At 34.1% G+C, this 24492-nt stretch overlaps 3 protein-coding genes across 5 annotated transcripts in view; 1 reads left to right on the forward strand and 2 right to left on the reverse strand.

The window, feature by feature from the left end:
• Khc-73 (Kinesin heavy chain 73) overlaps positions 1-13013 on the reverse strand; it is a 208551-nt gene extending 195538 nt beyond the window's left edge. For all 3 annotated transcript variants that reach the window (XM_089648833.1, XM_089648827.1, XM_089648818.1), the window contains exons 1-2: positions 12807-13013; positions 7875-7962 (exon numbers count right to left, since the gene is read on the reverse strand). In XM_089648833.1, coding sequence (XP_089504959.1) covers positions 7875-7962; positions 12807-12861 — 143 coding nt within the window. In that variant the 5' untranslated portion in view covers positions 12862-13013. The remainder of the gene's footprint in view (positions 1-7874; positions 7963-12806) is intronic.
• Positions 13014-15998: 2985 nt separating this feature from the next.
• Positions 15999-18530, reverse strand: LOC149425065 (uncharacterized). The gene is made up of 7 exons (XM_089650942.1): positions 18291-18530; positions 17945-18131; positions 17602-17811; positions 17315-17509; positions 16841-16873; positions 16611-16666; positions 15999-16376 (listed from the first exon to the last, which is right to left on the reverse strand). Exons 1-7 carry the CDS (start codon positions 18311-18313, stop codon positions 16286-16288), a joined length of 795 nt encoding a protein of 264 aa, XP_089507068.1. The 5' UTR covers positions 18314-18530; the 3' UTR covers positions 15999-16285.
• Positions 18531-19072: 542 nt separating this feature from the next.
• Positions 19073-23200, forward strand: LOC149425066 (proteasome inhibitor PI31 subunit-like). Its single transcript, XM_089650943.1, has 7 exons — positions 19073-19179; positions 19366-19512; positions 19634-19783; positions 19878-20055; positions 20682-20784; positions 21177-21305; positions 22916-23200. The coding sequence occupies exons 2-7, from the start codon at positions 19369-19371 to the stop codon at positions 23073-23075; spliced, it is 864 nt and encodes a 287-aa protein (XP_089507069.1). The 5' UTR covers positions 19073-19179; positions 19366-19368; the 3' UTR covers positions 23076-23200.
• The last annotated feature ends 1292 nt before the right edge of the window (positions 23201-24492 follow it).

The following is a 24492-nucleotide window of genomic DNA, read 5'->3' on the forward strand; positions in this document are numbered from 1 at the left end:
TCATTTTTTTTATAATATACATGTACGAAGATAATTGATACCAAATAAATAAAATAAAAATTTATGAAACGTTGGTATTATTTCAATTTAATACCCCTTAGTAAAAATCCCGCGGGATTTGCAAACCCTAGTGTCACCCTCTATTCAACAACCAAGGAAGGTACTTAGCTTTATTCCCTGCTCAATCGTTTTCCTGAGTTTCTTATACGTTGACAGATATTTGTCATTAACATGTTGGCACCTGAGAGAAATAATAATGGAACTCTAATAAGAAAATGGATCCTCCAGTAATTGAACTTAACCGAGTAATTTGTAAAGACGTGTCGGCCATGGACGTGTTCGACATCGATCGGTGTTTAGCGAATTTGTATTTGAAACTGGGTCCATTAGTTTTCCATCACCCGCCTGCGTCACAGTCACATTAAAGTATCATGCGCCAAGGTTCCAGAATTGGAGGCAGTCACGAAACTCCGGGAAATGTTAGACGGCTTAGCCAAACTTGATAGGTTTGAAGCATTGGTCTACAAAACATACATAAGATTATTCAAGCGCTGAACTACATTTAGGCCAGCTTTATGAAACTCTGACCAAAACAACCCGAGCATAAATAATGTTAATAAACTACCGTGGTATCAAGTATAGCAGTATCGGCAAGCAGATAAACTCAAATAGTCTGGCGTTGAATGCCCTCGGAAAACTCTGGTCGGCAGTTAATTTAATAGATGAAATTTAATGCTCGAGTATTCTAGAATCCTATTTTAACTGCAAGTCGAATCGGTCGCTCGGAGTCTGAACTGTTTTTTATAATAGTATATACTAAACAAATAATTAGTGTATTTAATGCAGTAGGCAAATGTGGAATTAATAAATAGAGGGCGACTCAAGGGAATCGTCAAAAAAAATAGATAACGAGTAGCATATCCATAACATCCGACGATTGCTACAAACGATAACAATGTGTGTCTTTGATAATTATTTAACAAAGATAACAGTTACGGACAACACCTTAATTATAAGGTATTTTGTGAGTCTACCTGCTTGAAATGCCAGATTAAAAAATATGTTGAAAAATTATGTCAAAAACACTTATTTATATGCAAGATCAACTTAAAGCAAGATAATAAATAAGCTAGTAACATCTGTTCAACTGTTCATTGTACAAACATAGGTCGTATTGTAGCATTCACCATATATAGACAGCCACGCAGGTAAAGACGTTTGTCCATTTTCATCACACGACCCAAACAATAAGCGAGATCGCGTATGAGTCACGTGTAAAAGTGATACCTAGCTATAAAATGCGGGATCGATTCTTAACGAAAGCAAGAGTGAAATAATGACGCCACTTGATAGAAATACGCAGAGTATTACTTGCTTTTCCCGTTCACGCGGCAGGGGTGAGCGATCACTTTGGACGAGTTGTCACTTATTTTCATAATAAATGGCAGTGACGTTTTCGACTCGCAGTGGGGATTTATTGATTCCCGCTGTGGTACTAGGAACTAGGTGCTAGGTGCTGGCTACGTCCCGAGGTAGCCGCAGACAAAGGATAAGTGTGTGGCTCTACGGGCATTTCCCAGCGGATCGTTCGGGCATTCAAATCAATTAAATATCAGAAATTTTCGTGTCTAATAACAAAAACATCATAACCATCAACAGTTTACACACAATTCCTTTTTCCTAACCATTTTTATTTATTTCAATGTATAATTAACATTTATTTAAAATATCATAAGCGGTATAACTAGAAAGAAAATCAAATTGCTCATTGAAAAATCAATACATATTTACGTGCGATGAGCAAAAAAAGTTTCGTTCGCGTGACAACGTTTAGAGGCCTTTACACATTGGCGCTCTCTCATTTATTTGATGTTTGGCGATAGTAGGTATGCCCTATTTGACTGAAAATAACATAAAGCGTTATTGAAGTAATTTATTATATAAAGAATTTATCGGAATACTATTCGCTGATTTTCTTCTTCGAACACGAAAAAGAATGTAAAAATGGGAGTACGTAAACTTTTTAATACGTAAAATTTTCTACTGATATTTTTTTGGTCTTTTTTATAATATTGTTGATTAATACAGTTTGGATTATGTAAATATAAATATGTGCATTTCTATTTACAGACACTGAGATCGACGCCGAAGGCCATCGTCATCAACGCGTGCTTCACGAAAAACCATTTAGGGTTGGGCGGGGCTAGTTGAACCAAGGGGCTTGTTGGGCCACGCCAATATCTTCGGAGCCGAAAGACTTACGAAGAATGCTGAACATGTTCTAGCAAGCTAGATGTGTGGGGACCGCGCCACCAAGCATTCAGTAGGCACATGGCACCCATAGCGAGTGTACGAGGATTTTGTTTGATTTTTGCTCCAAAAGTAAAAAAAAACGATCGACTGCTTTTTTGAAAATAGATACGAAGGAAAAGGGTACCAAGTCAAGGTAAGTCAATTTGAAATTGTTTTTTACTTAACTTTATCTTGTCAATTGTAAAATTGTAATACATTTAGTGGTATATGAGTTATCCGATGAAATTTGTAATAAAACATGGGTGGGGCTAATTGAACCATTTGGTTCAACTTGCCCCATTCAGATCCCTTACTGTAATTTTATACGTAGTGCATTCATTTCACTCGTCAACACATCAATAATACCGATTTTTTTCAATTTCTAGATGCGTACACGGTATACCGACAAGAGGCAAAGAGAATTTTTCTCCCAATATCAACAACAATACTGTAGCATTTACATCTAGAAGTGGCGTTTACTTTTCACCCGAGACTGTTAGACCATTTCCAAAGGCAGGGCCTAGAAAACAGCTGCAAAGTAAGAAAATAAGAGCAGCTATTTTAAGAGACACTCCTGAAAAGGATTTTCTTGCCCAAGAGCAATCTAAGAAGCAAAAGACAGGAACAGATTAGGCAAAAAAGAAGGCAACTAAGAAAAAAGTCTTCACATTGTCAGATTCATCATCCGACAATTGTGAAGAATATGCTAGCTTAATTTGTGATGAGATTTATTCAGAGAGCTTTCCAGGAGAAGAGTGAGTTCGTTGTCACTCCTGTCTAAAGTGGGCTTACCAAAAGTGCACATCTGGAACTATTCCATGGTACATTTGCCGATTTTATCGATTAAATAAATCTAAGAAAAGTTACCTGTTTTTTTATACTCGGTTTTTTAGATAAAATAATATTGTTCTACTGCCTAATTCTGTATTCTTTCATTATTTCAATAAATTTAGTTTAGTAACTTAATTTGTTTTATTAAACCGTGAGTGTGAATGATAATAAATATATGACACTATTTTGTTCAACAATCCCCGTGGAGTGGTTCAACTAACCCCACCTATGAGGCAAGTTGAACCATTTCTCCTTCTGCGTGAACATTAAAATATCTTGCATAAGGTCAACGTATTTATCATTTCATGAATAACATTATAAAGCCAGATAATGAAGCTATCTTAATAAATAGAAAAAACAAAAATATCTAGAAGAGTTTCGAGTCTGGGGTCAAATTAGCAAAATCATGTTCAACTAGCCCCGCCCTACCCTACATACTGGCTTTATTTCTTTTGTTTGTTACAAAAATAACTGACAACCACGGCTGTCAACATTTGCAAAGAATTTGGTCCTGACCCTTATAACTCCGCCATTTTATGACACTTCTGTATTTTTTAAATTATGTAGTTAACAAATTGGGTAAATATTGTATAAAAAATGCATGCATCACCGAAAATCGTCGAAATCGCGTAATAAGGCCATGACGATTGACATTTTTTAAGCCTTAGGATTTTTTGGGTAGTTAGGTTACTGGTAACTGGTAGGGTACTCGTTTAGGACAAAGACTAACCATGACAAATGACCAAAAACCAGTACGAATGGTCACCTTAATTTTAAAGAAATCAAGTGATCCACAACGATCACATTATTATTTTATTTTTTAATTATTTTGATCAATGATATTTTAGGGTAAAAACACATCTTAATAGATTAGTTACAATATAATTTAACTTTAACAATGTTTTTATTGAACTTATACACCAAGGTCCTTACTATCAAACTTTTGTATCTTTACACAACCGATAAACTACCGTTTACCACACATGTTGTGTAAAATTTAAAAAGGGGCTAATATTTTATTAGTTTACTATAAGCGGCGATCCCATAGAAAACCCTTCTCGAGGCGGATTTAAAATCTAATGAAATTATGTAAAAATCTAGTTCAGGGGTATGTATTACTACGAATGATGCATCTTTAATTTTAAAATAAATATGTAAAAAATCACAACAGAAGGCCATTAAAAATAATAATACGATTTCTATAAAAACACCTAAGTGAGTAGTTTGTCTGAAGTGGGTTTGAGAACTGTCTTACAAAAACAAAACCATTTTTTAAACCCCACTCTCAAGTGAACAATAATTTCTTATCGTGAAATAATATAGTTTCTTATCGCGTGCTTCATACCAAACGCGTGTCGGATTTTCTATTACAAATGACTCACAAAAATGAAAATGATGAATCACGAGACCCCGTACATTATGTAAACAAATAAATTCGCAATGAGGCATCCGAGTATCTGAGCAAAACCTCCTAGATCACAAGGCCGGGAAACTCATTTAAAGCAGCCTCCTAACTTCTATGAGATTCTATAAAAATATCGTTTTAAATGTTTTTTACAAATTATTCATTTTTATAATTTTTTTTAAATGTTTTGTTTAATTAAAAAAAAAAATAAAAATAAAACTTTTTTGAGGTTCTCATACAAGTTAGGATGCTGATTTGATTTGTCCCGGCCTTGTGATTTAGGAGGTATTGATCTGAGTGAGTTTTTCATCAGCACACGATGACATTTATCTCAATCGCTCATTCATTAGCTGGAAGCTGGAAGTGTTTTCCCCGAGTCGACTACCGCGGTGTTGGCGCCGAGGCCGGACAAACACGACGGCAGACAGAATGGCTGCTGGGGAAACTGAACGATTACAAACGCCTCCTTTCTAGGTGTGTTGAATGTGTCGCATGGGTACTACAGCAGGGGTCGAGTATATTAATTCTAAATGGGGCAAAAATTAAAAAAAATCACATTTTGCATAGTTCAATTTACCTGTAGTGCGAGCATTGACATCATCAAAAATGCTAACTTTGGATGTGGATATAACTCTGGTTCAATGAACTCGGATTAGTTTTTAACATAAGTGTCATTTCCCAAATTGGAACTGAGCACTGAGGATGCCATATATGAATTGACAAAAAATATTTATACATCTATCGATAAAAAAAAGAAATGTCTTGCCATATTCCTAGATTTAAGAAAAGCTTTCGACACCGTTAATCATAATTTACTCATTAAAAAAATAACTCAACTGGGCTTCAAAAAACACACACTAAAATTACTATCAAACTATCTTAAAGACAGAACACAAAAAACAAAAATTGGGAATAATTATAGTTCAGAAACACAGATAAAAAACGGAGTTCCGCAGGGAACTGTTCTTGGCCCGATTTTATTCTTAATTTATATTAATGATTTATGTAATTTTGTAATCCCTGGTAAAATTGTTTCTTACGCCGATGACACGGCAATAATAGTGGATGGTAATAATTGGACAGAAACTTTTTCGAATGCAACTGTATGTATTTCACTTGTTTCAAAATGGTTAAAATACAACAAACTTGTCTTAAACTACAGCAAAACATTTTACTTACCTTTTTATAAAAACATCAAAAACAAACCAAAAGACAACCTTAAAATTAGAATCCATAATACAACTTGCAATCAAGAAATGTGCTTCCTGTGCAACGAACTCGCTAATGTCAAAAATATAAAATATTTAGGAGTATCAATAGATATTAATCTTAATTGGAAATCTCATATTAATCAAACCACTTCAAAACTAAGATATCTAACCTACATATTTTATAGACTCAAGGAAATTTTAAACGCTGAAAAATTGAAAATGATCTACTTCTCCCTGGTGCAATCTGCAATCACTTATGGCATAATAGGATGGGGTGGTGCACCTGATACATTTATTAAGCCTCTACAAATAATTCAAAAGCACATAATTAAAGTCATATATAACAAAAATAAAACATTTTCGACCGACCTATTATACAAGGAATCTAAATTATTTAACATTCGTAAATTATTTATATTACAAACTATGAAATATCTATTTAAAAACAAAAACAATTTCAAAATAAATGAAAACAGAATGAGCAAAAGAACAAATAATATATTTTACACCCCCCAAACCAATACTAAATTAATGCAGACGCATAGCAGTTTCATTGGTCCTCGTACATTTAACCTTCTACCACTACAAACTCAAATGATAAATAAAAAGATAGAATATATTAAAGAGGTAAAATTATGGCTGATTGACGCAGATATTGAAACGCTTTTACTATAAATTTATTTATCCTTTCTACAACTCACTTGCTGAAACTTTATAAATTATTGTACATGATGTTTTTCTCTTTACTTTTTATAATAACTATAAACAAAAAAAACTTTTTCTACTAATGTATATTATACTTTAGGTACTTGAAATATAGTAATCGTTTTATATTACCCACACTCAGGCAGTCAGTGCCTTAGTGGGTTTTCATTTCTTTTGTAAACTATTTGGTATTATATATTATGTTATTTTATACTATCTATTAATATGTATAATATGTGTAAAGAAATGAAAATAAATAAAGTAAAAAAAAAAAAAAAAAAAAAAAATATTATTTTAAATGTGTATTTATTTTGTTTAAATGTCTTGGATAGAGTTAATCTTGTTTTGAAGGCAAATATTTTATATTTTATTATAAGTACTTTCAGCTTCACAAATCCTACGATTATAAGACCCTGTGAGCGGGTCGGCGCTAGTATATTATAAAAGTTAAGTAAAAATAATGTAGCATTTCACCTGGTTTACACCTGATGATAACATTGTTATCTCAGTACCAACCTAGTAACGCAAATCTGACTGTAAACTGAGGCCAATAAATATTCAATAAACAAGAATAATTTTAATGATTTATGTATAAGGTATTATGCCCTTTTGCGCTACTTCCTTCTTTGCCAACGTTTAAGACAGTATTACAGTGACCATCATCAGGGCAGATGTGTTAACACATGTTTTATTTTTTGTTAAAAAACCCAAGAAAAAACTTTATTTTATTAATAATAATTATGCATGTTGACATTGATAAAAAAACAGTGAGTCGAGTCGTTTTTTTTAATTTAACGATCATACCCCTCGCCAAACTTTGTATTAAAGCGAAGCACTACGAAGTAATGCAAAATCATGTGGATTTGGTTTTAAAATTTCATCGCTTAAAAATTATGTATTTTGTATGCTTTAATTAAATACTGCGAGTAGAACACATCTTGGCCTTTGAAATAATAGAATATTGTTTTGAAGTATTAGCCCGAAGTAGCGGCCCGATTCCAAATGGTACACGAAGTGGTGCATCACCTTAAGGTAGGCGACACATTACGATATATAAGCATCATCGCTCGCCACACACTACCAATGGGAATGCATGACGAGCGATATGCTGAAGTAGGAAAGGCGACGAAAATATAGCGCAATTATAGCGCGGTCTGTCACAGGCTTAATTCATCAAGTCTAGTCTAGTTTTATAAAAATAATGTTTTTTTTTTAATATGGTACCCACAAAATACATCGTAAATAAAACACATACCTCACAATGTGTGATTTAATTCACATCATGAAATGAAAAAGAAAAACATGTTATAATTTGATCAACACACGGACCGGCCTAAAAGTGATTACTCTTCGTGCAGTACTAACTTATCACGCCATGTGACTGCGGACTGTGTAGGTACTGTATACTGTGTGTGTAAATGCAATCCTACCTGTCTATTTTGTCGAGTGACGTGGGACACTGCAGGACGGTCTGCTGACCTTCCATATCCACGACACATTGTGTGCTGAGTTCAAGTTCTGGAAAATACAAATACAATTATGATGAATACGGCACAAATATTTTACCACACTCCATAATACGGCATTTTCGCCAAAGTTTGTACATTGCTTTTTGTCATGTCTCACGATTTTGATTGGTTTTGTTAATAGTTACTTATTAGGGAATATAAGAAAATTATATATTTTGCACATGAATTTTTTGTTAATTTTATTATATTTGATTAATTAAATACAACTGTCGAATCTGTATATACTTTTGAATAATTTATTAGATCAAAAGGTAGTAGACCGTGTCCCATTTCGACACTTTCTTGGTTTTTTTAAAACAGTCTACGTAACATTTATGGAAAATATACAGTTTTTACGTGAATTTGGCCAAAACGGAAAAAAAACATTTTTTCTGGGATAGAATCCGTTAGTTCCATTCCATTACCATATTTATTTAATGCACTTTTTAGGGGTTTTTACATAAGAATAGTTAGCAAAATTTTAAACAATAACATTACAATTGTACAGTTTTTACAATTTTTTTGCACACAACTGAATTGCCCCAGCAAATTAAGTATAAATTGAAAATGTTTACTGACGAATTCGCATATTACCTTCACCTCGTTTCATTGATAACGCCATTAATGTGATTTTTCACAAAAAAACAGCGCTATACAAATCAGCCAAATATTAGTATTTTGGGCAATGACAAGTACATATTATTATGGTAGCACCAGAATTTCTGCACTAAAAAATCCTGACTTCTAGTAATCTGGTATTGGTGAAACTTTAAAATTAAACGCAAAATTAACGTAATGGAAATCATAAAACCAAAAACATAAATGCCCAATAACAATAGGGCAATTTTAAATAACACCGTTTAGTAATGTAATGACATCACCTCCAGGGCGCTTTCGTAAGATGTAGTTCATTTTGGCAGTGTATTTAATGGAATTCGGTACATAAACATTAATGTTTTCAGTGAGAATGTGTGTTTTCTGAAACGGTGATAGATCACACAACTTTTTTGGCACAATCCATAATTGACTCAGTTTTGCAAAAGCAATTTATAAAATTAGTTTTTTTGAAGAAAAACAACATCCCAATTTAATAAATAGTAACAATTATTTTATAAGCAATAATTATTAGCCTGAAACACTCATCCACATTGAAAAATCTCCTAATAAAAGATACATGACGCCAACGGGACATGAACCCGTGTCCTTTCGATTTCCGGTCGAAAGCTCTGACCACTGAGCTATGGCGGCTTATCTCTTATCCGAGAAATAATTCAATATATACTAGTGTTTCATTCAACAATTACTGCTTGTTACATTTTTTCACTTGAAAACAACCAACTTTATTTTATATGAGAAAGACATTGTAAGTGCTAACTCTCTCACTAGATGGCGTCGAGACAAATTGTCTACATTTTCGGTGAAGATACTAGAACTTGTCAAATATTAATTATTATTTTTTGTTAAACTAACGTTTAAGACAAGATTTTTTATAGGCTAATAATTATTGCTTATAAAATAATTGTTACCCTTTGTGCTATGCATAAAAAATCTTGTCTTAAACATTAATTTACCAAAAAAATAATAATTAATAAATAGTAGCTTATCGAGCAGCTACTAACTCTTGGATTCCGTGTCGAGAAAACTGTGGATGGGAGATCTACATGGTGCTTAAAACGCACAAACCCCTTTCAACTGGTGCGGTTCTGTATTACCATCAGAGCCTCTTCAGTGTCACTCTTCATTTCATAAGGGATCATCCATGCGATGTCCTTTCTCTACCCCACCCTCTACCGATCACCAAGAGTTTCTCGGGGCTGCTAAGGTTTCTCGAGACAAAGTGGCCAAAGAACAGGTTCTCACGCTTCAGACAGCAGACAGAGATACTCACGATGATAACATGAGATGAACTCATGTTTCATTAGGGGCTGAAGCGAATCCTCGGTATTTGGCACCAGCACAACTCGAAGTCATAGAAGTTATCTTTTTATATTTCGCTCCATACGGCAGACAAAAAAGTATCATGCAACTTTTTTCCTTTATGCAATCCACCCTTCTGATCTCGACTCACTTACTTTGTTATTACTTAGTGAGCTAGTAGACAAACTCATAGTGTATTCCAATCATTAGGATTAATTTAAGCCCTGTTCCTATTTAAGACCGGGATAAGACCAGTACATGTGCTAACTAACAATTTCCACTTAGAAAGATGTGGTATTAAGTACAGTTTGCCAACTGTGACAATGAATAATATTATTATGACGGAAAGGATTCATGCATTCATACAATTATTACAGCTGCGAGGCAATGCAGTTAGTATGAATAATAACTCCCGCGCAGTACATTGACTGTTGGCTGCATCCAGAGGCGATTAACGCTCACTCATAGACGAAACAATGTCGGGAGATAATTAAATAATTTGAACACAGTATCATCGAGATAGAAGGCGAAACCGGAATTTCGCGTTAATAATTATTCTGAAAGGAAATGTGTCGCCTGGGAGCGGGAGTGGAAATTATGAAATATGTATATTTAATGAGGCAGGAGAGGTCTCTATACCTATCAGTAAACGGTTGTTTCACAGAATTTGAACAATTCATCAAATTTCAAAGTTAATTTTTCGAGTTCTTTGAAGGTTCTATTCAAGATCTGTAATTATTTCAGTTTTGTGAAACAACTGTCCAATAATGATATAATAACGATGAATTGTTCAAATTCTGTGAAACAACCCGTACTAAGCTTAAGTATTTAATCATTTTAATAGAATAGCGTAACATTCGAAAAACTATTCAGACTTGAAGTAGTAGTATTGGAGTGCTCATAATTCAATAATCAGCAAATCGAGGCAAGTTGTAAAATTGGCAACTGTGCAAATTATTAACGTATTTTCAAAGAAAACGCAGAAATTGTTAAAAAAATACCAGTTTCTGAATGTGTTTGTAGGTTCTAGATACCAACTGTAACGTAAGGGAAAGCAATAAGATAATAATGGCGAGGGTAGAAATGGATGATTTAGTATTCAGTATTTACAAACATGAAATGAACAGACTCCTGGCTGCGTACAATGAGAATGAGTAGCATGAGTGACTCCATTGTATGGAGTAAACACGGAGTGCAGGGGTCATGCCCCGGGCTCAAGGCGTTAATATACATAAAGGGAGACGAAGTCGCTGTTTCCTTTCAGTTCTAAGACCCGGCCCTAGGGCCCTGAGGCGAGTTTCATACAAAGGCTTATCTTGATTGTTTTATAAAAACATCCGATCAAAGTTTGGCGTTCGTCGCTTCGGAGTGCAAAATATTGTTGACGTTTCAAATAAAATGCTTTTTTCAAATAAACTTGAGCATTCAGTGTAATAAAATTTAAAAAATATATTTTCTCCATCTATTGAAAAATATAAATGTAAATACAGTTGTTAATGAAAACATAAGTAACTTTATTCATCGAATGTGCAAAATTTGTATGAAATAAATAATATGACTACCTTCCTATATGCCTTTTTCATACGGCTTTATAAAAGTAATAATCAAATAAATATGGCATTTTATCCAAATATTTCTAGACCTGTGATAATAGTTCAAATTGCATGGCCGAATTAGTAAAAGAAAGTTGTCATTATTTACTTACGAAATGTTTTAAGTGATCAGTCAAGTGGAACAGAAACTAATGCCATTATTTACTAATGATATACATTTAAAAAAAGATACTAGCTTTAAAAGAGAAATATTTAAAGCGCCGAATAGCATTTATTCCGTGCATTATAGGTATATGAATGGATGATGTTGTTACAGATTTCTTTTGGGTGGGAAATCAGGCCTTGACCGCGATGAGAAGTGAAGCTCCAGCTGAGCTTTTGATATAATGAATTGATAAATTTAACACATTATTTATTGATCAATTATAAATTCACTCAAAAAAGCGATGGGCTACTTCGCTTCCAGATTACGAAATGTATTTTAAAATGTTTCTACAATATATTTTAGAGAGTGGTAAAGAAAATCAAGATAATTAATAAGGTCGGATGGAAATGAATTAAAATGTAGTGCAGCGCCGAGGATAAGCAAATAATAAGATTTCCTTTATTTACTAAATATTGTGAACATTGTGTTTACAAAATCACAAAACAAGGATTTGACAGCGATTACGATTAGAAAAACAGTAAAGCAATGATTCATACATAATATTATTTTATACTTTAAAAAAATATATTATAATTTGATCTTTAACTGGGTGTCGTTCTATAACACGTGAATTTAATAATGGACCATTTTTAAAGATTAAACAGTTTCAACTAAGGTAGGTACAAGATATCATACAAGTAAGCATAAAGATAATAATGTATAGGTAGGTACGAGTGAATAGATTTTTTTTTAATTATTTGTAATTAAGTGCTTCTGGAGTTACAAATACGTTCAAATTCTGAAGTGCATGGGACAAAACTCGTTTTCTGCATTATTTAAGATTAAATAATTGTGTCAAATCAAGGATATGAACATTTGATACGTCAGACAGCAATGACATAAACAGTGAGGCAGCAATGATTAGGACAGGTAAAAAACTGATCGAATAAGGAATGATTATGGCATTCAATGGAACCATTATAAATCGCCAATTTTCCTGGTGTTAGCATAAAGATAACAGGTACACGTCACATCTTTAATTATTAATTTCATGGCTCAAACATAATGACAAAAATATGCTGAAATCTGAGAAATCGAACGTATTTGAATGTCAATAATACAACTTTTTCATTAAATTGATAATCAATAATTCAAAATGACTTGTCGATTGAATGATATCTATTTTATTAATAACTATCAGATAATTCTTTAATTTATTTATTATTGATAACAGCCCACCTCGCCTGTTGAAGGGTCGAACTCGAACGGCAACTTTAATTTTATCCGTAGACATTTTGGTTCACTTAATGAAATTTATAATCAACACTTGTATTAAACACACAAATAATCACTAGATTATTACACTTTCACCCAATATCAAAAATAACGAAATACATTATTCCGCTTTAGCACTCCGAGAACTGCGAAATGACACTAGCCGCCATATTGGTTTTCACTGTGCATGTCAGTGCTGCCATATCAATATTTTTTCTAAATGTTAATTTATATTTTTATATTTCAATCTCAAAGCGGGGCTAGAAGAATACTATGTTTCTCGTGACAGAAACAATATGAAATATATATCAATTTATATTTATCGGCGATAAAAACGAAAATATTATAATGTCATAAATATACTCACACTTTACACGACAGCTTAATAACAAACATAAACACCATACACACACTTTACACAACAACATTACAACAAACATAAACACCATACACACACGATATAGCAAGCAATCCGTTTACTAGAATTTACATAATTATTGCCTTCCAGGGGCCTTAGCATGAGAAGTCGATATAGCCCTATAGCGATACGATATCGTTAAAATACGTCATCAATGAGCACTTAACGACATATGCTAGCACGATCAAAATATAACAACCGACGATTGTTAAAATTCCTTGTCTATGGTCAAAGTAGCGACGGTATCGTTAAAATTGCGAGCATGAGAATGTATCGATAGGATAACTTCCGACCGACGGTTGCTAAAAGCCCGCCGAATATAACGTGGGGTCTTGAGTGTCAGTTAAAACTTTGGTTGGCTGTCGATATACATATATTTTTTAATAATGTCGTTCATTATGCAAAATTTCTGGTTCAATGAAAGGAGGCAGGTTAGGGAAGATCGTAGGATTGAAAGGCGTCGTTTACGCGATCAATTGAATCCGTTCGAACTTGCAGAGACGGAATTCAGACAATTGTTTCGAATATCTCGCATTATGGCTAGAGATCTCATTGATGAATTAACTCCTTTTCTAGTGTCAAAAAATACATTAGGACTTCCAGTATACATTAAAGTGAGAGTATTAAACATTATTGATATCTTAGTAAAACAATAACACAATATAAATCTATCCACCACTGGAACGACCACGTGAAATAAATAAATTTGTTTCGATTGCTGATGATAATTTTTCACAATAAAGTGATTAAAATGATCAAAAGTGAAGTTTGTTAATTAGTTGTATTATTTATGATGTTGACAGATACTCGCACCCATCAGCTTCTTTGCTACAGGGAGCTACCAACGTGGAGTAGGCCAAGATCACTTCTTGGCGATAGGGCAAACTACCGTTAGCAAGTGCATAAAACTGTTTATGAAAGCAGTTTTAGAACATCTGTACAGAAGATGGATACATTTTCCGGCTACAAATGAAGCCCGCAAGCAAGTAGAGAGTAGTTTTAGGGAAAAATTAAACTTTCCACATGTTCTGGGATGCATCGATTGCACCCACATCGCCATCGTCACCCCTTCCAGACACGAGGAGCAGTACAAAAACCACAAAGGATTTTATTCGCTGAATGTTCAAGTGGTAAATATTTTTTCAGAAATAAAACAGCCGGATTGTTGTTTTCAAATTTTATTGAAGGTTTTTTATGTTTGATAAACAGGTCTGCGATGCTACGTTGAAAATATTGAGCATCAACACACGCTTCCCGGGTACTGTCCATGACCAATTCATTTGGAATAATAGTTTAGTCAAAACTGAAATGAACAGACTATACAATCAGAGAATTGGGACATATTTCTTGCTAGGTATGTATTTCAACAACTCATTTTAAAAAAAGGCAAAAAAATCATAACTTAGTAGTTATATGTACCTATTATAATGGGTGTTTTGTTTCAATCAGGCGATTCTGGATATACACTCGAGCCTTATCTGATGACACCAATATTGAATGCAGTCGAGGGGAGTGCCCAATACAGATACACAAAGGCGCACTGTGAGGCGAGATGTTCCATAGAACGCCTATTTGGGGCATGGAAGGCTATATTCCGTTGCCTCAGGAAAGACAGAGTTCTCCATTATGAGCCCGATGCTGCTGGTCAAATAATTATTACTTGTGCTATACTATACAACATGATGAAGCACTATAAGTCAGTTTCCTTGTTGAACTATATGCATTTAAAAAAGTAAGGCAACAGTACAAAATATTAATAAATTGTTCTCTATTTTCAGATTAACAGACTATTATAATGATAATGTAGAGTTAAGAGAGGTTGAGCTGCTGCACCAGCCTGAAGATGTCAGCAGGGTTGTTGCAGCCCGCAGAGTGAGAGACGAACTAGTGCGAAAGTACTTCTCCCACGAATGATAATATATTAAACAAGGAAACTGACTTATAGTGCTTCATCATGTTCAAACATTGTATCGTATGTACCTACATTGTAAAAACAATTCACGCCTCATAGAGACATTGCAAGAGTTTGAAGAACTGCTACTAATCAAGTATACATATATGCAAAGCGCTGCATGCAATATTTCTCAAAAAGAACTTCAATAGTACTTTAAAACACTGTATTGTATGTACCAACACTGTAAAAACAATTCACGCCTCACAGAGACGTTGCGAGAGTTTGAAGAACTGCTACTAATCAAGTACATATTCATATATGCAAAGCGCTGCATGCAATATTTCACAAAAAGAACTTCAATAGTACTTTAAAACATTGTATTGTATGTACCTACATTGTAAAAACAATTCACGCCTCACAGAGACGTTGCGAGAGTTTGAAGAACTGCTACTAATCAAGTACATATTCATATATGCAAAGCGCTGCATGCAATATTTCACAAAAAGAACTTCAATAGTACTTTAAAACATTGTATTGTATGTACCTACATTGTAAAAACAATTCACGCCTCACAGAGACGTTGCGAGAGTTTGAAGAACTGCTACTAATCAAGTACATATTCATATATGCAAAGCGCTGCATGCAATATTTCACAAAAAGAACTTCAATAGTACTTTAAAACATTGTACTGTATGTATCTACATTGTAAAAACAATTCACGCCTCACAGAGACGTTGCGAGAGTTTGAAGAACTGCTACTAATCAAGTACATATTCATATATGCAAAGCGCTGCATGCAATATTTCACAAAAAGAACTTCAATAGTACTTTAAAACATTGTATTGTATGTACCTACATTGTAAAAACAATTCACGCCTCACAGAGACGTTGCGAGAGTTTGAAGAACTGCTACTAATCAAGTACATATTCATATATGCAAAGCGCTGCATGCAATATTTCACAAAAAGAACTTCAATAGTACTTTAAAACATTGTACTGTATGTACCTACATTGTAAAAACAATTCACGCCTCACAGAGACATTGCAAGAGTTTGAAGAAATGCTTCTAATCAAATATACATATATGCAAAGCGCTGCATGCAATATTTCACAAAAAGAACTTCAATAGTACTAATCGTATTCATCCTCTGACTCCAACTGCAACGTATAGTTGGGCGAGTTGGCAAATGATGTTGACCGTTGTTTCGATGGTTGAGTTCGTCTAGAATTAGAAATGTTTTATTAGAGATCTTATTCATTCTACTTTCATCGTACCTCCTAGCTGGACTGCTTGCCTCTCCAAGGACAATTGTTAATAATCGTGTTCCATCCCTTGTGAACATACTTCGCAATCTCTCAAGTGACATATTAAATAATGCAATATTTAATTTAATTTGTTCAGTTTTGTACATTAAATGTTTTTAAAAGCCTGTATAGATGTATAGCAAATAAATACCTCGCCAACTGTCGTTGGAGTAAACAAACCCTTTCACGTTCCACTGCCGTGTATCTCTGAAACAAGAGATGATAATTCATTAATTTACTAACTTAATTTACCTTCTATAGTAAATGAGTTATTAGTGCCAGTGAGACGAGACCAGAAAAGCACCATGTCTATGTAGACACTGTATCTTGCCCGGTCTCGGGGTGCCCTGACAAATAATTACAAAAAGGAACAGGAAATACCTCAAAAATGTCAGCAAATCGATCCATTGAACTCTGAAATGATAAATAACAACTCATTAATTTAATTTAAATAACAATAGGTAGTCGACATACTAAAAGGAAGATTATAAATTAATTTATTCATTTTGAATTTCTCGCCAAGCTGGATTTTACATGTTTATTAAATTTTTTTAACACAAAGAATATCTAAACAAACAGATCAATAAAAACTCCACCGCGCAAAATGGAAAAATAGTACATTGGGAATAGTACAATAAATAAATGAAATAAGTCAAAGCTGGGCATTTTATTTTGTTCTACTAAGATTTAATTCTAATTTAAAAGTACAGTGCCACACTTATAAGTTGAACTTACTCACACTTATAAATTGAATGAATTTAAACATGAATTGACGCTATTTCTTTATATTTTAATCTGGCAACTTACACGTGTAGCGCTGTATTTGGGAGTGATTCGAAGAGAAATAGGAAATACCTTAAAAATATTGGAGAAATTATTAATAGCTCCCACAAGCTCCTTGGATGATTTGTTGCTAGCCTCCTGCGCCATCACCATCCGAACCCCCACATCTGGCTTGTCAGTTAGCTTCCTCTTCTTGCTCGGGCGAGAAGGGGAAGCTAACTGCGCCGTCTGCAAATCTGTGGGCCCTTCTCCAACTTCATCGGAATACTGTAAAACACACAAATAATTTTCATTGATAATGAAAGATCAACTAAATTTTGACAGAATATATTATATTAACATTTTAAGACATTAGTGACCTCAACATCCTGCATTATGAGTTCAGGTCCATCTCCTATACAGCTTTCTGGAAGTCCGCTGCCCTCAGAACTGGCTCTGCCGATGATGTTGATGACCTTCTGTGTCAGGTCAGTTAACACCGGTATCTCGGCAGTGTTTCCAGTCGTGAGGGCAGCTCGCTTGGCATCGGCGTTTTGGGCGCGCGATTTGCATTTTAAGTCACGCCATGTCTGTAAAATGTAAAAATAATGTCAGGTTAAAAGTGATTTACGGTCTTATATCAAGTGTCTCGATGATAGATTATATTAGAAGGTCAGCAAAGTTTGCTGCAACCAGTTTGTATAGGTAGGTACAAATACTCACTGTTTTCCACTGCTCGGCTGACTTAGGAGGACCCAATTCTGCCAGTTGTTCCGCCAAATTACGCCACATCTCCTTATTTTTTTGGGAACCCTGAGGTCCCACAAACCTTCCAGCCGCGAACTCCGAATGGTCAGCCATATAGCTGGTTAACAAATCCATTTGACTGGTCGTCGACCTTACTCTCTTCCTGAAATCATAATATCAGCATTTTGAATATCTTAAAATACTGCGTATGATTGAAATATTAGTAAAAATAACTTCAAAATTTTGACACAATAGAATGTAAGTATATCTCTTTGATAATAATGGAAATTCTTTCACATAAAAAGATAAATAAATAACTTACCCAGCTACCATTGCTTGCGACATCGTAAAATATTAAAACAAACACGGCGGTTAAAATGGTCACGCTTGAAATCTGACGTTTGACGTCTATTCAATTCATAGACAATTCCGTCCCAGTATTGCCAGCGTATATCGATTTGTATTTATTGCCTTATCGATGTCGTTAGAGTTATCAATAGCATTCTCATGCTAGGGAAGTCGTTATAAAATGGTCGGTAGATACGCTTAGCAATCCGATATCGTTAAGTTCGATCGATTCTCATGCTAAGGCCCCAGACAACCTAAAGAGTTATGGTATTATTTTAGAAAAATACGTTCCATCCGAAATTAATAATTTTATTTTTAGTAATTTTTGCATAAATGTTTACAAGTGTCCAACTTACTGTATAATAATATACAGTAATATATATAATATATTATATTCTATATTTTTTTCTTTAAATTAAATTAATAAAATATTTCAATAATGTAGAAGTAAAAAGTATTTATTTAGGTTAGTTATTGAAATTGTATTTTTTTGTATAATAATGTTAAAAGTATTATTTTAAAAATCAATGCAATCAAAAAATTCTGCAGGAAAAAAAAAAATATTATTTATATTGTTATTTTTTACTAATTTAACATTTTTTTCCTGTTGGATTTGCGAGAAATTAAAATCAAAAACATCAGACACTATTGGATTATTTTTATAAACCTACTTATGATAAATTATTTTAAGTTTTCACCTCAAAATCGCTTATTAGGACCTGAAAGTTATTTTAACAATTTATTTACCATGGCAATATTCATACATCCATAGATTGTAGATTTTGGCCGTATTCCATAGAGAAAACGTAGATAAAAAATTTTGAAACGTCATTCGCGATTCGCCGCAAAATTCCCAGTGTTTGGTTAAGTTTTTTGAATGTTTATCGTATTCAAATCTGATAAAGCCATAACTGTTGTTTTTCTAACTGCTTAATTCACATAAAATCTTACACATTTTTCTAAAGTTTCGTGAAACCCGTAAAGTTATTTAGAATCATGTTTTTTTTCTAGGCTTCGCAAAATAATAATATTTATTTATATTATTTCAGATAATGGCGACATCAAGTTTATTTGGTTGGGATTTGACATTTCAAACAGTATCAAAGAAAATATCTGCGAAACATGACGTTTTGATAACATTCGTTCATTGGAATCTTATTAAAAATGGATTTTCTTGTTTGGGCATTGGAGATGAGGTACAAAAAAAATATACCTACCAAAAATGCATAACGTTTTAACAGCCAATATCTCACTAAATCATAAAATATAACAAATAAAATCTTTCTAATTCTCTAAAAACATATTTGTCAAATGTAGAAAACCAAGAAGAGTGATGATGTTGGAAGTGAATTATTGCCAAATGGTTGGAGTAACGGACCTACGTACGCACTGAGGTATCTGTGGCACGACAACATCTACATATTGCACGGCATACTCTCAGATGGCAACATCATTTTTAATTTGCTGGTAAGTGATCTAATTTCTATCACATTGAGAGCCTAAAATAAAGACAAAGGTCAGCGATAGCAAAATCTGACACATAATTTAATAATTTTTGCAGAAAGGTTCTGATCTCAGCATATCCAATCTTGCTTTAAATATTGATGATACGGTAATGGCCATGTGTGGACCAATTGCTACTGTAATTCCTCAGTACAATGACATCATACACAGAGTGAGGGTGGAGTTGATAGAGCCTGTGACAAGCAAAATTACTAAATCTATGGAAACGCAAACAGGTACCAATTATTTATTTTATATTTTAATTTCTGAGAATGTAAATTGCTCTGCACATGAGTCTCATTAGCGTCTTAATTAATTGGGGTTTACTTTTTTAGTAGAATAAAGTTATAAATTAAGGATAGCAGAAAATATTATGGAGTTATGTAATTAAATGCATTTGATGCATGATAATAGTATTCTCAAGATACAACGTTTTTATCTTTTTGCATGTGGTAAAAATATACTAACTGATAACCAATAGCATGGAAGAGCCAGATAAGATAGCTAATACCATCAAAGAATACAGCCCAGCATCCTATCTTTTCTCTTACTTTCTAACTCTATAGCTTAGAATGACTTATCCATTACTAGTAGTTACAACTCGGCTTCACCCACCTTTTTTTTTATAATCTCTTAACCCGTTAATGATAAATATGACGTATTTGTTATTTTTTGAGAGTTAAATGGGTTTTCAAATCTTCATAACTTATTATGATGGAAATGATATTGAGAGCTGAAGATAGTTGCACTGACTTAGTAAATCTAGTCTGAAAAAACTGTGTAAATTTGATGATGCCAGAGCTCATAGTTTAAGATGGAAACAGATTTACTGCTTTATGCTCAAGATGTTTATATTTTTTAGCTACTTCTGCTCCTGAACCTCGCATGATTTTTGATCCCCTTGGTCGCCCTTGCGGCTTGGGAGTTGATAGGGGTCAACAAGGTTCTCGATCTTTGAATGAAAGGTAACTAAGACACATACTAAGGTTATAATATCTGTCTTTGAAATCGTTTTACAGAAGAGCATAAACAAAGTTTTGTAACTGCATATTATACACATACACCTTTTGCGGTTACAGTTGTACACTGCCATTTTAAAGCATAACATATACCACTTTGAAGAAACTTAAGAGTCAAAAATGCATCTTTTCCATTGCATTGTGATCAGAGTACCACAGAATCATTGCATCTGACTTTCAATGATAATATTGCCGTACCTCATCTGAGTTATTCGGATTGACACACTAGGGCTTCAGCTAGTCTGTATTAATATTGTCTTGTAACCGCTCAATGTAATGTAACAATATCTTTGCCCGACATGTAATCTAATTGACAATGGACAACCAACACATTCCAGGTTCGGCAACATTGGTAGTTCCGATCTAAACCCACTCCAGGGAGGCGGACGAGGAATGCTGTTTGATCCATTCCAAGAGAACCACGACCCCCGTAATCCTGGCTTGGGAATTCCTGGTGGCTTGCCAAGGTGAGTTCTAGAATACTCCAGGGGGTGAGTCTTTATCTATTGCATTAGCTAACGTAGCGTCAAATGAGTTGTGTGTAACATACATATGATCTCCTGGATAGTGAGTTTGTTATGTACTTTACATGCTACTCATTTAAGGTTTTTGTATAACTGCGTTAGCTAACACAAAATACTAACCCCCCGATCCAAGTAAAAATTATTTGTTAAAATTTAAAAGTATGTATATGAGATTCATTTTTGTTTATTCTTTGAATATTACCTATGCAGGTTTATAACAAATGTTTTTCCTCTATCGAAGAATGCAAACACTTTGTGGCTTGACATTATACAAATGAAAAATAAAATTATTTTGTTTTAAACCACTTTATTGAGTTATATAGGTTGGTTTCGGTTGCACTCAACCTCGATCATATAAACTGAGCTTATATTTCCATTATGCTGAAGAAGGTTGAGTGCAACCGACACCGGCGACCTATATAACTAAATAAAGTGGTTTAAAACAAAGTAAAAAAACAAAAACATTTGTAAACATTTTTTCCAATCAGGTTTGTGCTTGTTATTTTCCTGGGATTTATTTCATTGCGATGTGATAGTTTTCGAATGGCATGAAAATCCTTTTAAGACTGTTTTTGAAGCTGAAACACTTTCATCGGAAACCAAAAAATTATTTGTGGTTTTTCATAAAAAGTTATCATTTAGTGCTTTTACATAATATTATTAGGTAGGCGACACATTACGCTATACGCATCATGGCTTTGCCTATTTCAGCATGAAATAAAGCAATACTTTTTAACCTTCGACATAAACAAGACCCTAACAAAACTGAGATACCTCACTCACATGTATTTATGTAAGTTTTTTAGAAATAAAAAAAAATGTATTTCAGATACTGATAAATGTATTAATTTCAGAGATTTTAGTTACCCTTGTTGGTAACCGCATCATTAAGTCTAGAAGTCTAGAAACACACTCGCGTACATCGGTCGCGTGTCGTAATATGTAGATGAATGAATGAAGAGTTGTAGTGCAACACTGACAGTCAACCATGCGCGAGTTGCTACGCGCTGCGTATGAGGACCATCTGTCCAGCTCGTCAGCATTACGCCGTCGGTCGACCGCTTTCTATCGGTATGAGAGCGTTCACTGCGGCGCTGATCGCGTGAACTAATGGGAGTGCATGTGTACAGTCTTATAAAATGAATTTTAAACAAAGGGGGTAATTACTGAGGTGCATCTCCGCCCTCTGCTTTGGAACTTATCTAATAATTTATACAGAGATCGGGATGCTGAGTTAAAATGTCGGTTTGAAATTTGTAAGGCTTTGTTTCCAGTCTTTGATGAAAACGATGTTAGTAAAAATGACTTTATTAATTGTTTTTGTGTTTAATTCGTAGAACACCATTTAATTTTTTTTAAAAACATTATGTAAATATAATTTAAATAATTGAAGGCGGCTGCACTCGGGCAACATCGGCACGAAATCGGCATCATCGCGTAACTGTCAGTCAGCGACCTGCGGTATGGGACCGATGTACGTGTTGCACTATTTTCAGCCTAATAGTCCTAGTGAAATTTGTTGATCAGAAATGTGTTTCATTGTGTAATTGCAGAGGAGCAGTTCCGCCTGGCGCCCGCTTTGACCCGTTCTCTCCGCTGGCCGGCCCCGGGGGTCTCCACCAACCCCCGGGCATGCCCCGCAACCCAGGGGGCCGCGGTTTCCCTGACGCTGACCACCTTCCACCCCCTGGATACGATGACATGTTCATGTAGACTGTAAATTTATCACCTATAGTATAATACATGAGGAATGGCATTCTGATGCTAGACAAGCATCTTTGTCTAATCTCATTTTTGTTTTCCCAACTTGTTATAGCATTATAAGAATTAACCCTAAACATAAAGATAGTTGCCAATAAAAATGTGCGGTGAAAAAATGAAGACAATGTTTGTAGTTCTTATTCGAAGTATGATACAGTTAAAAGTGACCGAGGGGAATAGGGTCCCATTAGCTCAGTTGGTAGAGCACTGTCACGGAAAGACAAGGGTCCTGGGTTCGAGTCCCAGATGTGACCGTTTCCTTTTCTGATTTTTCTGTTTCAGATTTTCGTTTAGAAATCACTAATATTGTCTTCAATATTCAAATTATAGTGATTTGTTTTTGGGGTATTATGCCGTGTTGCGCTACCTTATTTAGCTAACGTTTCGGACAGCATTGCAGCGTCCCCTGCCATATCTGCCCTGATGATGGACACTGCAATGCTGTCCGAAACAAGAAACGAAGAAGGGGATAGCGCAACACGGTATAATATCCCAAAAACACTATAATACTTTTGGCGGTAAAAATCTCAAATCATACCTGACAAAAATCACATTTCAAAATATAAAAATTGCTATTTACTAAATGAGTAGCTAAAATCCAATTAAAAAACATAGCACACAAAGCCAGTTATGTCAGCAATTGAAAATCGAAAACCTATCATATTTCCCTAGATAGGTAGGAAAAAATTCTTTAATCTGTGTATTTTATAATATACTCATGGTACGAAAGGGTTAACTTGGCAAGAATAGAAATATTCTATTAAAAAAATATTTTTTGCAGTAGGTTTGCTACATTTAGTATTTTATATGAAACTTGTTTGATAAAATAAAGAAAATATCATTATAACTATGTTTTTCAGGTAATATCTTATTTTTACATAGCCAACAATTTGACAACTGTATATTTTTTAAGAGTGTGTCTTTTTAGAAACATTTCCACAATATGATAAACAAAGTTTTACACACATTAGCAGGATGCTTATTAAGTAAATGAATCAATTAAAAAAAATATTAAGAAGGTTTAGGAAACATGGATTACCCAATATCTAGTAGGTAAAATAAACTTATCAACGGACATCGTCCAAATTACAAAATAATAACACAAATACAGTAAAATTAAAAATACAGGAGTAGACAAAGGTACATCAGGGTGGCCACAGACCTGGAAAACCGGGAAAACCGGGAATTATCAGGGAATTTTACCGAACCGGGAATTATCAGGGAAATGTCAGGGAATTTTAAAATATTCTTAAAATATCAGGGAATTCCAGAAATAAAACGAAATTCGTTATTTACGATTTGTGAAGTCCCAAAGTGGTGTTTTATTACTTTTACTTGCGGCGTGTGTAACAAAAGATATGCCGACAAA

Source organism: Hesperophylax consimilis, chromosome 3 (genome assembly GCF_061612785.1).
Source record: "Hesperophylax consimilis isolate HC1 chromosome 3, BYU_Hcon_1.0, whole genome shotgun sequence".
Taxonomy (NCBI): domain Eukaryota; kingdom Metazoa; phylum Arthropoda; class Insecta; order Trichoptera; family Limnephilidae; genus Hesperophylax; species Hesperophylax consimilis.

Excerpts from the sequence above, each read along its gene's own strand:
- LOC149425066 (XM_089650943.1), top strand. The coding sequence starts at position 19,369 with ATGGCGACATCAAGTTTATTTGGTTGGGATTTGACATTTCAAACAGTA. Across the intron at positions 19,513-19,633 it reads GTTTGGGCATTGGAGATGAG|AAAACCAAGAAGAGTGATGA; the intron begins GTACAAAAAAAA and ends TGTCAAATGTAG. Across the intron at positions 19,784-19,877 it reads ACATCATTTTTAATTTGCTG|AAAGGTTCTGATCTCAGCAT; the intron begins GTAAGTGATCTA and ends TAATTTTTGCAG.
- LOC149425065 (XM_089650942.1), bottom strand. The coding sequence starts at position 18,313 with ATGTCGCAAGCAATGGTAGCTGG. Across the intron at positions 18,132-18,290 it reads TCGCAAGCAATGGTAGCTGG|GAAGAGAGTAAGGTCGACGA; the intron begins GTAAGTTATTTA and ends TTATGATTTCAG. Across the intron at positions 16,874-17,314 it reads ATTTCTCCAATATTTTTAAG|AGTTCAATGGATCGATTTGC; the intron begins GTATTTCCTATT and ends TTATCATTTCAG.